Consider the following 14,726-nt stretch of genomic DNA (forward strand, 5'->3'; position numbering starts at 1 on the left):
CTATTCAGTTTGTTCTATTTCTACCCTGATACTATGTGAGGATTCAGCTTTATAGATTCGAAATCAAATACTGCTCATAATTTTATTCATTTACAATGCAAATGACACTAATGTAATAACATTGGTAGATAAATAATAAGGTAGTCCTTACGCTATTTTTCTTCCAAATTTATAGGTGACAAACTCCAAGATAAGGTTAGAATTTCACGTGTACAATTTTCATAAAATTTTAGTTCAGAATAAACATGAAAACTATAAATTTCGAATTGAGATGGCTTGAATTGATAAACTGATTAAAAATATACCCCACTCGATTACCACTAACGAATAATATTGAGTTCGAAATTCGACTGAGTCATTGTCAATATTGTAGAACCGTTCCATAATTGAATGAAAACACAAATATGTTGTCAAATTCTACACTGTTGTTTTATTTAGTACACGACCAAATACTAAATGAAACAACAGTGTAGAATTTTACAACATATTTGTGTTTTTATTCAAATATTGAGTTATTTAAGAAAATTTGGAACCATTGAAGAAACACAAACTTCTAAACACTAAAGTTCACTAATGGTATTAGTGATAAAACTTCTGGAGATACATTGAAGAAATTTATGATTCTCTTAAAAAAGTCGTATTCTAATAGAATCAAATCAAATCAAATTTATTGCCTTACAAAAATGATCACAAATGAATACAGATTGCAAAATGTAATATTCTAGAATAAGGAGTATAATTTTTTTTAACATAATAATAATATACTAATTCGGCGAAACCAGCTAGACCACAGTTTGAGTGCCGGTGACGAGTACCAAAACAGAAAACTATACTATTACTTCCAATAGAAAAACTTTGATTCAACAAGGTAAGCTGAACTATAATATTATAACTATACAATTCAATCGAGGTGAAAGTGGGGAAAACACAAATATTTATACTGTATAAAAGTTTGATGGCAATACTAGAGAAAAAAATCAATTGTGTTGTGAATTGGTGAAAAACATTAATTTGTTGATTTAATCCAATCAATTATTTTTTAATACTTGATTGTTCTTTTTTAAGAGTGACAAAACCCACTTTTTGGTGAATAAATATGGGGGGAAATAAAGCAGATAACGAGGTTACAGTGGATGAATTTGAAAGTTTTTTGTGGGAAATCGCAAATAATTACCTTTTCCGATCCGATGCTCCTTAATCTTCTCATCATCCATCATCATGTCATCCTTGTCTTTGTCGTCGCAGTCGGACACGATAGCGTCGTCGTCGTCATCGGTCTTGTTCTTGGGCTCCCAGGTCATCTTGTTCTCCTTCTTGAGCCTCCTGCGGGCGTTGGCGAACCAGGTGGAGACCTGGGTGAGGGTCATCTTGGTGATGATGGCCAACATGATCTTCTCGCCCTTGGTCGGGTAGGGGTTCTTCTTGTGCTCGTTCAGCCACGCCTTGAGGGTCGCCGTCGACTCGCGGGTGGCGTTCTTGCGTCGTGCGGCTAGGTCGTAGCCGGCGCCGTAGCTGTTGACAGAGAGAGAGAGAGGAGATACTGTTAGAATTTGAGAGAGAGAGATAGAATACAGTGAAAATCCGAGAGAAGGTGACAGAAAGTAAAAAGAAATATGTTTAACATTTAAAAAAGGCTTATTCAGAATAGGTGAATAATCATGGGGGAAAATCGTGCATTATTTTGATGGAATAATCCTCGAATTACCAGAGAATGCGTTGCAAATCAACTAGACCAGAAAAGAGAATAAGAATTGGGTTGGAATTTGGGAATGATAATAAATTATAAAACAAGAATTCTAATTCACTTTTGAATAACTAATTACATAGCAGTCAGGTATTTATAAATAAAACTGATTATTTAACAAGCAGTTCGTAATGGAATCAAACATTGAAGAGAATTCTAATTCATTATTATTAAACGAAAGTCCAAATTGAATGCTGTAATTCCATCTGTAGAATTCGAATTCACCTAAAATCCTCTGCTCCTGTGAATATCTTATTTCTACAACTACTGGGTTCGATTCCCGGTCTGGGAAACATTTACGAATAGTGACTCTCATCTAATCTCCTCCTAGCTGTTAACCCTGTTGTCAATATTTGTAGTAGCATAAGTCTTGGTGACTGACAAAATTCTATTTAAATTTCAGTTTCATAGATTATTTTATTATATTAATTATCATTCCAACAAATAATAATGCAAATATTCTTCCGCCTTTTAGAAATTTGTTGAAGATCTTCAACGGGAGATAAAATGTGCAAAATGTGAAAAATCCAACAAAATATAATGTTTTGCCCTGGTATCCTTGATGATATTGTATTGCACAGTTCTATTTCATTGAATTAAACCGTATGATTGACGAATTGATCATACATGTGTGTAATCATTCAATGACAGAGGTAGAATTTCGCAGTATTTCGTTTTAGAGAACTGCATTCAATCACTACCTCCGTAGTGCGTTCGTGTGACGTCAGCACAGGTAGGGCTCCTACACCAATAGAGACTCTACCTGATATAGATCAGCTGAAATCAACGAATTTTTGATGGTGTAGGAGCCCTACCTGTGCTGACGTCACACGAATGCACTACGGCTTTGTTTACGGAGGTAGTGATTCAATACACTGTTTCCAATAATATTTCTACCATCAAACTCAATCTTTCCAGCTGAAAATTGTTACGTCACCAAGATATTCTTATTGAGAGTCTTGATTCATTTCAAGTTGATAAGAATCTAATAGCCCCGCCACTCACAACACATCAATAATAAACAGAATCCATCAACAAAATCAATTTGATCCATTGTCGCCAGCCTATAACACTCAAATCCCCATTAAACAGTTGGAGTCCCACTCCGATATAAGTATTTCATTAAATGGCACTGAAAATAAGGGTGGCCCTCCATATACATATAAATGCAATCATCCCCCTCGCTATAAGGCATAAGGGTGGGTGACAGAGTGTTGAACTAAAGCATTATACCGCCAGTTGGCTAGCTCAATGGCTCAAAAAATTGCCCCAACCCTCTTAGGGATGAAACTACCCTTACAGCTTCCCCAAATCTGTTTGCCTATTTCATTCAACCCCTACTGGATCAAACTGTCAGAATTGGTTGAATATGGAGCCTTAAGGATCGTAACATGTAACACTGACTGTTTAGAGTGAACTTTATTACAGAGCCAAACTGTCAGAAATAGTTGAATAAGAAGCCCCCAGGTTCCACAAATATAACCCTGACAGTTTAGACTGGATCAGACCATATAGTCAAACACTGCACTGTCGCTATTCAATATAGGAGGCAACTCTATTCTCTCCCCTCCGTCTAATGAGTTATTGCCCGTATGCAAAGTGGGGATTATTTGTTTATCAACGAGCAGTAGATAGAATAGAGAGGCGTTTATTGGAAATTGTTGATGGAGGGATGCAGTTTGGGTCTAATGGTGATATGGTGAAGATATGGTGTCGCCGGTAGGATTAATAGGAGACTATTTGGGGCAAGTGGGTGAGAATAGAGAGAGAGAGAGAGAGTGAGAGACAATTGGTGGGGATAGAATGTGGGATGAATATGATAATGAGAAGGGAGATATTAAATTAGAAAGTGAATTGGAGAAGAGGATAAAATGATAAATAGAAGACTGATTGAGGTTGAGAATATGGAAGGTGGATTGAATAATAGAATAGAATGAAAATAAATTGGAAATCGCATTTGTTCAAATTCTAATTAATGAATAATTATTATTAAACGGAAATCCCAATTAAATTTCTATCTAGCTGTTTATCCTGTTGTCAATATTTGCAGTAGCAGAAGTCTTCTTGTCGAATATGATGGCTGCCGAAAAGGCTGATCATAGCCATAGTAATGTGGAAGTGACGAAGAGCTCTGATTGGTTCTGATTGACTTTACGACACACCCAATCAGAACACTAGTGGGATAGCTATTCGAAAATATAGGCGGGCTACAGGTCTGTCTAAATATGTGTCTCGGCCAATAGAGAGCACAGTGCATCATAAAAATCAAGTTTGATTTTTGAATTGATTTGAGGAATCCTTACACCCCTTCCACAGGAGGTCACAGGATGAAATATTGAATGAGAATAAATTAATATCCTTAGACTGTTCTGTTTTTGTAAATCTAAATGTGAGAGAATACTATACATTGCCACCCTACTCAGTACTGCAGAACAAAATTTTGTGAAGCTCAATATTCATACAAAACATTTTTAAATTTCTTCTTCTTCTTCTTCTTCTTTTTCTTTTCTTCTTCTTCTTCTTCTTCTTCTTCTTCTTCTTCTTCTTCTTTTTCTTATTCGTCTTCTTTTTCTTATTCGTCTTCTTTTTCTTCTTTCACCTCCTCATCTTGCTCCACTTGTTTTATAAAATATCAACGCCCAAGCACACCCTTGAAAGCAATCACAACATACGAACGTATGCCGACAGACGGAGGAAAAATCCCTTCCCCAGTGTTCGAATGCAGACAACGGTCGTCTGCATACGTCTGCTCACGTCTGCATGCTATGTTCGAAATTCTTTCACCGTCTGCCCGCATACGTCAGTCATAAGTAGATATCGTTTATGTCGCAACTTTTACTGTTATCCCAAGCCGATAGTTCACGTAGTTCTTTCCCATGCAGCTGTGTGACGCTGGTAGTCTCTCAAATTGTGGCGTCATACACCATCACCCCAACAAAACAGTAAAATTTGACAATTATCGACAGTATTGGCTTGAGATAATAGTAAAAGTTGCGACATAAACGCCCTATACCATGGGATATCTACTTATGCTATTGTTTCTCTATGATATCATGTTCTTATGCTATCTTTTCTCTATGATACACTTGAGTGTGTTTAATGATTCTACAAATTCCTCAAAATACTACTCCATTGATATCCTCTCACACAAACACCCACAAACAAAAACTTTTAGGTCACCTTCCGTTTAGCTTCCAAAGTCCATCCAACTCTAATCGCAATCATGCCTGTTTGAAACTTGCTCGAAACTATACAGTCCCATATAGTTGCAGGTTATGGATAGTTATGCTAGGCATGAAAACTCGCCTGCAAAAACCTATCAGCGTTTAACACGGCTCGCAAAACTGTTCTGAAACACGCTAAACGCTACCTATAAACATCACACCACACACATGTTGAACTTTAATAGGATTAACGTTTTTTCTTAGTGTAAATTGGACCGCATTAGTGACATGCATTTCAACAACAAAAACAACAAAATACTCCGTACAATAATGAACAACTGCATATAATGCAAGTAATGTGCCACTTTGAGTTTAATCATTCTAGTTTAACTTGAAAAAAAATTTTTAGTGTAAATTGGATTGCATTAGTGACATGCATCTCAACAGCAAAACTTGAAAAATTCACTCCGTGTAATAATGAGCAACTGCATAATGCCAGTAATGTGTTACTTTGAGTTCAATCATCCTAGTTTATGTTGAAGAAAATTAAACGCAATAGAACCATGCATTTCAACAACAAAATACACTTAATACTGAGCAGCTGCATTATAATGTCAGTAGTGCTGAATTAATCTAGTTTATGTTGGAGAAAATTAGTTTAAGCTTGCATGTTTGTTGGAATAATTTCATGTTAACTGCATGCGTTACCTTTAGCATGAGAGTGTAATTGGTGATGGAAGTAATGTCTTATTTTATAGTATACTTTCTAATGAATGGTATACGATGTGTACCTGTGTTTATGTGTTTGACTGCTCAGGTAATTTAGAATTGAGACCATTATTAATAATGATTTCGTGGAGTCTGGTTTTGAAGTTCGAGTACAATAATGGGATTGAAATTCTTCAAGGAAACTAATTACAACACAATTCAACTGAGAACAAAAAATAATACTAGCGCCACTACAATTCAGGACTAAGACACACGAGGCGTCTTTTCAGGCGTTTTCAGTTAACCAGTGATTATATGAAGGGAAGAGATTATGACTATATATATATATATATATATATATATTATATATATATATATATATATATATAATATATATATATATATATATTAGTATATTAGACCAGGTGATAGCTACCTGCCCTGCCGACTCGTCTGAAAACCCCTGAAAAACGCTTCGTGTGGCTTGGCTCTAAAAGCTATCCATATCTATATATCAAGGACCGGTTTCCGAGCTCGAGTAGCTAAGTTCTAGACTTTAAACAGCTGGAGTCAGAAAATTGGCTTTCCAAAACGAGGAGTAGTCGCAGCTTTTATTTTCTCACTTCAATAGTTGGAAACGTTTTTCTTCAACGAAATTAAACATCCCTAAATAATTTAAAATAGCTGAAACTTTACACTATTTTCTCTTTACTTTATTCCGTGTTCAATTTTCTAATTTTTCGAAATTTAATTGGAATGTTACTATGACAATGACCACGACTACGCCCCGTTTCGGAAAGCCAATTTTCTGACTCCAGCTGTTCAAAGTCAAGAACTTAGCCAAATCCCGAGCTCGGAAACCGGCCCTAATTGTCACAAACTAACTCTATTGGATGGATACTTGTGGAATACTAGAAAACTGAATTGAATCTAAGTTTTTCGAGATTCGTTGGTTTGTAGCGAGTAGCGGTATTGACTTGGTCGACCCTCAGTTTGTTTTGGTCATCAGTCATATTTTATGATTCGAATAGAACTATTTTCGTCATAGTCATTCTATTCTATAAGTCATTCACTCCCACTATACACTTCAAAACTGACTTACTCACTCACTCACACATACACTCTCTCTCACATACTCTCCTCACACTCACAAACTTTATCCCTTCTCTCTAGCTTTCATTTTCACTCACACCGTAGAGAAAGCTTTTCCAGTCCCTCAACAAAAACTTTTCACTTCCCTTTCCTCACACGCACACAAACACACAAGCACATCTCGCCTTTTTCATCCACCCTTTTGTGACGCCCTTTCTTTGTTCCTTCCTTTCGTGTTGTCTCCTTGTGTGAAGTAAACTACGCAAGCCTATGAGACACTTCACACTGGGCCCAATTTTAACGCACACGTGAACATATGCAGGCCTTCACACAGAAACCGTTGCAGAGTGAGAAGTGACGTACGCTTGCTTATGGGACACTTCACACTGCGTGAAATTTTGAAGCACACGTTAACAGATGCCGGCTTTCTGACCAGAACTGTTGCAAGAGTGAGGAGTAACGTACGCAAGCTTACGGGACTTTTCACACTGAGTTTGATTTTGAAACACCTATAAACAGATGCAGGCCTGCACACCAAAAACGTTGCATGAGTAACGTACACCCTTCACACTAGACCCAATTTCAACTCACACGTTAACAGATGCATGCTTTCACACGCGCTGGGTCATGCCTGTTGTCATGGAAATGCTGCATCAGCTGAAATGCTTCTCTCTTGTTCTATCAGGCCTGCTTCCTCTACATTGTCACTTTCACTATATCCATTGTTTCCCTCGTATTTTGTCGGGAAAAGCCGGGAAGGAAAAGTGTTCGAATATGTGATTTAAGTGGATGTATAAGTGCTAAAGTAATATATTCATTATTATAGTGAGGTACACTTTATAATGATGGTATTTAATTGAAATTGCAGCTGCACTAATAATATTGATTATTCATAATCAATAATATTTTTGATTAAAGATAATCAATATTATTAGTGCAGCTGCAATTCAATTGAATATCATCATTAAAACGTGTACCTCACTATAATAATGAATATATTACTATTAGCACTTAAACATCCACTTAAATCACATATTCGAACACTTTTCCTTCCCAGCTTTTCCCCACAAATACGAGGGAAACAATGGATATGGGAGTTGAAATTTCTCATAAAGATTCTCATTTCACCGAGGATGGAGGCCTATTTTAAATTATTTAAGATATCAGTAGGTCAATTTTTCAGTATTTGTAAAGTTTTTAATTAGACCTGGGGGAGCACAGGCTACCTGCTATAGTGAGGTCCACGTTATAATGACAATATTTGATTAACTTGGGTTTTGCTATCCTTGTCTATCATTCGACAAAGCCGGTGTTACTATCCTTTTCTAGGTCCACAACGATGCCAATTACGTTTTTGATAGTGTAGAAATATAATTAATTAATGCAGAAAATTGGCATCAATATTCTTCTATCTTTATCTACTGCCATTATAACGTGGACCTCACTATAGCACATAATACAGCATTGCTAATCAATTCTGTAATCAATACATTAAAGAAGTTTTCTCTGCTGCTAGTTTCTAATAAGAATGAACAATTAATAATGTGTGCTCTAGCTTACTAATGTTGTAACTTTAGTGTTGATTGTTACTGTTCTCAGTTGGATAACTAGTTCTAAAATTAATTGATTAAATCAAGTATCATGTTATCAAATCGATTTGAGTACAGTAATAATCTGGATATATTTATTAAAATAAGTAAGGAGTTGATTGATTGATTGATTGAGTACTTTATTTATGTAGATTACAATATATACTGGCTTATACACTTATATGCAATAGCTTACAATACAGCAAAATTATAGATGAATTTACATATATAGACTAAGAAAATAATTATTGAACTGTAGTGATATGAAAAGCCATTTGTAATATAATAACTATAGATAATTATATTGTTATGCATCTACATAAATTGGCGGAGCTTTGGACATATCAATGTCCATTCTTCGGAAAGAATATTAAAAATATCCCCACTAACTCTCTACCAAATGAAAGAGAGAGAGAGAGAGAGAGAGAAAGTGAGGTGGAACAGTAACTAGAGACCTACGAAGATAATGAATCAAGTATCATATCATAGCAAATAATCGAATTGAATATAACAATAAATTATCATAAGATATTTATTGGAATAAGTAGTCTGCGAATTGAGAGAGAGAAAATTGAAACAAATAACCAGGGACTTACGAACAAAATTTCGAGACTACTCAACGAAGCATTGAGAACACATGGGAAGTGAAAGATCCTACAGCTCTCTCTCTCTAACAAAACAATACCAAATTGTAACCATATTTCCATAGACAGGCCGACCAAGACAAACAACATGTAACTCAATACAATGGTACAAGCCTATTATTCCAGGCATCTCCATTATGACACTGACTACCTTAGAATAAAATCTAGATTGGAATCGCTTATTAAAATAACAAAGCTAGAACTACACCACACACCGGCAGTGGAATTCACTTAAAACTGTCAGCATAGATTCATGAGAAGCCGAGGTGTTGGTTGGGTAGGGATGCTGATTGTTGAAAATAGGAGCCTAGGAGGTAGAGGAGCATGAAATTGGTTGAACATCCTTTTGGAAGAATTGAAGAATAGGATGGTTGTAAATAGACGCCATTGTTGAATTTTAGTACTTTCATTATTAACGACATTATCATGATCATCAGCAGAAACAGAACATTGTTATCATCATCATCATCATCGTAATCATCATCATAGTCATCAACATCTTCTTGTTCTTGTTCTTGTTCTTGTTCTTGTTCTTCTTCTTCTTCTTCTCTTCTTCTTCTTCTTCTTCTTCTTCTTCTTCTTCTTCTTCTTCTTCATCGTCATTATGATCATCAACAGTGAGGTCCACGTTATAATGGCAGTGGAGAGAGATAAAAATTGGCAGAGAAAAACGTTACCGATCCTCTGTCTTGTCTATGCCTTCTATGGACGGTAGCTGATACAGGTTTATTGATATACACTATTAACGGTTAATTCTCGTTTAAGAGAATTTAATCAATTATATTTTACTATGCAAGAAATTATATTTTCCAATGATTTCATAATGAATTTTCATAATAAAAATGAAATATTTTGTTAATTAATTATTAATTCTACATTGTTAAAAGACGATCTGGCATCAGAGCATAGCGAGAAAGAGATAGCGCTTTCCGCATTGTTGATTGATAGACAAGGATAGCAATACCATTGCTGAACAAACACTGCCATTATAACGTGGACCTCACTATAGATGATGATAATGACGATGATGATGATGATGATGATAATGACGATGATGATGATGATGACGACGATGATGATGATGATGATGATATGGATAATGACGATGATGATGATGATGATGATGATGATGATGACGATGATGATGACGATGAATGATATGATGATGATGATGATGATGATGATGATGATGATGATGATGATGATGAGATGAAGAAGAGAAGAAGAAGACAAAAAGAAGAAAGAGAAGAAGAAGAAGAGAAGAAAAGAAGAAGAAGAAGAAAAAAAGAAGAAGAAGAAGAAGAAGAAGAAGAAGAAGAAGAAGAAGAGAAGAAGAAGAAGAGAAGAAGAAGAAGAAGAAGAAAAAGAAGAAAAAGAAGAAGAAGAAGAAGAAGAAGAAGAAGACGAAGAAGAAGAAGAAAGAAGAAGAAGAAGAAGAAGAAGAAAAGAAAAGAAGACGAAGAAGACAAAGAAGAAGAAGAAGAGAAGAAGAAGAAGAGAAGACAGAAGAAAACAAGATAGAACAACATCACTATCTTGTTCAACATCAACAAAATGAAAATTCAGCCATCAATCTACCGGAGAGTATATTGTTCGTAAATTTTCTAATCTGCGGGTGTAACATGGTGTTCTAATTGAATAAGAATGGAGTATGATAATGTACTGAGTTGATACAGATATTTGGAAGTCTATCTGTGAGGTCGAGGGTTCTGTTCCTAGTTTTGTTCTTCGATGGATATAATTTCACATTGTCATTCTCAATTACTTTCTACTCCTCTAATCTGTTATCGTAGTTTATAATTATTTTGATGAAGCTACAAGCTAACACAATATTTTTAACTGAGATGGATGAATTATGTAATCTTTTTGACTCCTCTGAATCACAAAATCTCCTTGTGATTACTCAATTGGAGACTCAACGTTAGACTGGAATGTATAACATGAAAAGCATTTGAATTAATCTTGAGGTGCGAACAAAACGAATTAGTCGCGGTGAAGATCGATGCCACTATACAGCTTTACAATGATAAGAACATTACAATTTGCAGACATTGAAATTGCAAGTGTTTTTTCATATAATCATAATGATAAGAACATTACAATTTTCAGACATTGAAATTGCAAGTGTTTTTTCATATAATTATAATGATAAAACATTACAATTTGCAGACATTGAAATTGCAAGTGTTTTTAATATAATTATAATGATAAGAACATTACAATTTGCAGACATTGAAATTGCAAGGTTTTTTCATATAATATAATGATAAGAAATACAATTTGCAGACATTGAAATTGCAAGTGTTTTTTCATATAATTATAATGATAAGAACATTACAATTTGCAGGCATTGAAATTGCAAGTGTTTTTTCATATAATTATAATGATAAGAACATTACAATTTGCAGACATTGAAATTGCAAGTGTTTTATCATATAATTTGCTGCGATTTATGATGCTCAAATGAGTGATAAGATAGATGTTGCATGTTAATGTTGTGTCCAAATCTACATGAAAGTGGCTTTGATTATACAGGCTTTGCCTTTGTGGAGAGTTTTCATGAAGTTCTTCAAAATATAATGTTGTATTTTCTGGAGCTACGATATAATAGCAACTATTAGTTATAATGAATAATTTTTTAGTACAACTGTAAGTTTTATTTATGATTGTTTGGTTACAGAAGATGTAATGTTGTTGTAAAATATGAATATTAGTACCCTGAAATCATGATAATAAAAACCAATTTGATTTGATTTGATTTGATTTATAACTCCAGTATATGGATCTGGCCACAAACAGTTACCCTTCCAATGAGAGTACGAAGATCACGTCGCTTTTTACCAAGAACGTACCTGAAATATATCTTTATAAATCCACCAACAATTCCCTGAATCTATTCTAATACAAGAATCAATATCACCCACTACAACCAATAATTAATCTGTTCCAATCATTCATTCCAAAAAAACCTCGCTCTCATTGAATAGAACTCTACAACCACTCATATGAATACAAATCACTTCAGCTCCAATCAAACTGCAATCTATTCGTACAAACATCCAATACTTTTCCGGGTGAAAAATGATTTTCCACCTGGTTTTCCCGCTACCAATAATATCATAACTCTCGATGATTTCAGTGTATGTGAGAGAGAGAGAGAGAGAGATTCAGATTCTATAATATTGAGCAAAGATAGATGATGAAAGAAAGAGAGATAGGGAGAGAAAGTGCGAGTGAGAGGTGAATGTATCACCCATGATTCACCAGATAAAAGTGAGAGAGAATGATAGGTGATGGAAGAGAGAGAGAGTGAGTGAGCAATAGAGAGAGAAAGTGGGAGTTTGAGGGAAATGTATCACCAATGATTCACCATCAAATCATGATGTAAGGGTGGAAATGTATCCCCTATTTTGTTCCGGTTTTATCAAAACGAAATAAATCAAATCTGATGGGTATCTGATAGGAGTGTTGAACGAGCACGGAAAAACGAACGAGAGGAGGATGGTGAGGGAGAGAGGAGTAGGGAGAAGAGAAGGAAAAGGAGACGGAGGACAAGGGACAGGTGGAGGAGGTGGAGGAGGAGGACGAATGATCCGAGGAAAGAGTAAATGCTGTTGAACGTTATGATACATTCGACTGTACTTTGTCTTGCACCCCTCACTACTATAATAAATAATAGATATAAATATTTCGGTAGCACGCCAACATATATCATGTTGCCAGCGGCAGAGACAGTAATGGATGAGAAAGTGAACATGGTGGAGAAGGAGGAAGAATGTGAAGAAAGAGAAGCAATAGAGGAGAATGAGATGGAGAGGTTTGAATATGATGAATGGGAAGGAACTAGAAGGTGTTTAGGATAAGGGAAGAGACGAGAGGAGATTATGGAGAGAGAGATGGAGTGAATGGGAAAGAGAAATGAGAAAAGAAACATGGGAAAAGAAGAGGAGATGAATATGAAGAGGTTTGAAGATAATGAGGGGAAGGAACTAGAAGGTGTTGGAGGAAGATGGAAGAGACGGGGAAGAGATTCTGGAGAGAGAGAGGAAGTGAATGGAAAAGAGAAATGAGAAAAGAAAACATGGGAAAGAAGAGGAGATGAATATAAAGAGGTTTGAAGATGATGTATGGGGAGGAACTAGAAGGTGTTGAAGGAAGATGGAAGAGACGAGAAGATATGGAGGAGAAATCGTAGATAATATTTTAGTAAAGGTGTTGAAGGAGAGGGTAGATCCTCATAAGAAATATTGCAGAGAGAGGAAACGCAGAAGATGAAGAAAAAAGGAATAGGAGATGAGAGAACAGGAAAAGAAGTGGAATGAGAGAGAGGAAAACAAAGCAAAATATGGGAGAAGAGGATTGGTGACAAGTTATTACTAATCTCTAGCCAGATATACTTGCGAGAAATATACTGCAAGCTTACCAATGCTTGAGTGAGAAAGAAATCATATCCTATATTTCTCATGATGTCATCACATTCATTATCATTATAGTAATAATATCGAGTGACCTGTCTGGCTAATGTCTGATATCAGGGTTTTCAGGTCGATGAAACTGATTAATTTCATGACCTAAATAGTATATTTCGCACCTAGGGCCGAAAATGAGACTTTTCCGGCTTGAAATCGGTTTTCAAGTCAGAGGCCGTAGGCAGAGGTCTAGAAGAGATTGAGAGCCGGAAAAACATTTTTGCTACATTTTTGAACGCTATTTTTCGCCACACAGGAAATTAAACAATATATAATATGAGAATAATTGTTTATTAAGCACTACCGAAAGCAAAACTGGAAGGTCATAGCTCTAGCAAATCTGAGGTCTGAATATTAGGAAATTGTCCAAGTATTTTTATTTTTTATTCTGATTTGTCTAAATAACCTAAAAGATTATGTTTTAATGTGGTCGGTTGAGTTTATACTTTTAAATTCTCTCAAGTGACAATGAGATGATATTATTGTAAATGTTTTGATTCTTGAATAATAAACACAAATAATGGAAAGTTTTTTGATCAGCTGTTTTAGCACACTTGAAATTTGGCCAATCTGAATGTCAACGTCAACAATGTGTATTGTCATCGACTGCGGAAGTTTAGGTTGGAAGTTCTATCCTACTCTGAAAATCGAATTTGAATAGTTAATATAATATAACTTATCTGTATTTAATTCATCCGAATAAAATGATAGTATCTTATGGCTGAATACTGTATTTAATTCCGGAAGCATAAACTGATTACGTTTCATAAACTATTTGTAAAAATGTTCAGCACCAACTATTTGCCCAAGTAGTTCCAAAATTATCCACTAGGTTTCGTGATAAACGCAGTACTATGATGAGGTTAGAGGTTAGATTCAATTATACTCTGAAAATTGAATTTGGATAATTCATAATATCTTATTTGTATTTCATTCACCAAATAAAATGATAGTATCTTATTGCAAAAACTTTATTCAGTTCTAGAAGCATGAACTGATTCCGTTTTGTAAACACGTTCACATCAAATCAGAATCAGCTGACTTCAAGGTTGTTTACAGCCCTAGGGCCGTAAAACTTTTACCGGCCTGGTCAGAAAACAATAATTTTCGGCCTCCATATGACGCACGAAAACCAGCTCATTACATCCAAGTGGGGCGAAAAATGATTTTTAGGCAGTCAGTACCGACTTAATTATTACCACAGTAAGAATATTTCTTTAAACATATATTTCTTCCACATTTTAATTGTGGAAATAGCACAACATCTCCTCCCATATAATCAAATTCTTCCAAATAAGTCTACAGTATTCATGGTA

At 35.2% G+C, this 14,726-nt stretch overlaps 1 protein-coding gene across 2 annotated transcripts in view; it reads right to left on the reverse strand.

Moving 5' to 3' along the window:
* The window catches only part of LOC111049858 (homeobox protein araucan), a 194,130-nt gene that overhangs the window by 19,856 nt on the left and 159,548 nt on the right, over window positions 1-14,726 (reverse strand). For both annotated transcript variants that reach the window (XM_039430069.1, XM_039430070.1), the window contains exon 4: window positions 1,175-1,512. In XM_039430069.1, coding sequence (XP_039286003.1) covers window positions 1,175-1,512 — 338 coding nt within the window. The remainder of the gene's footprint in view (window positions 1-1,174; window positions 1,513-14,726) is intronic.

This window comes from Nilaparvata lugens, chromosome 6 (assembly GCF_014356525.2).
Source record: "Nilaparvata lugens isolate BPH chromosome 6, ASM1435652v1, whole genome shotgun sequence".
Taxonomy (NCBI): Eukaryota; Metazoa; Arthropoda; class Insecta; order Hemiptera; family Delphacidae; genus Nilaparvata; species Nilaparvata lugens.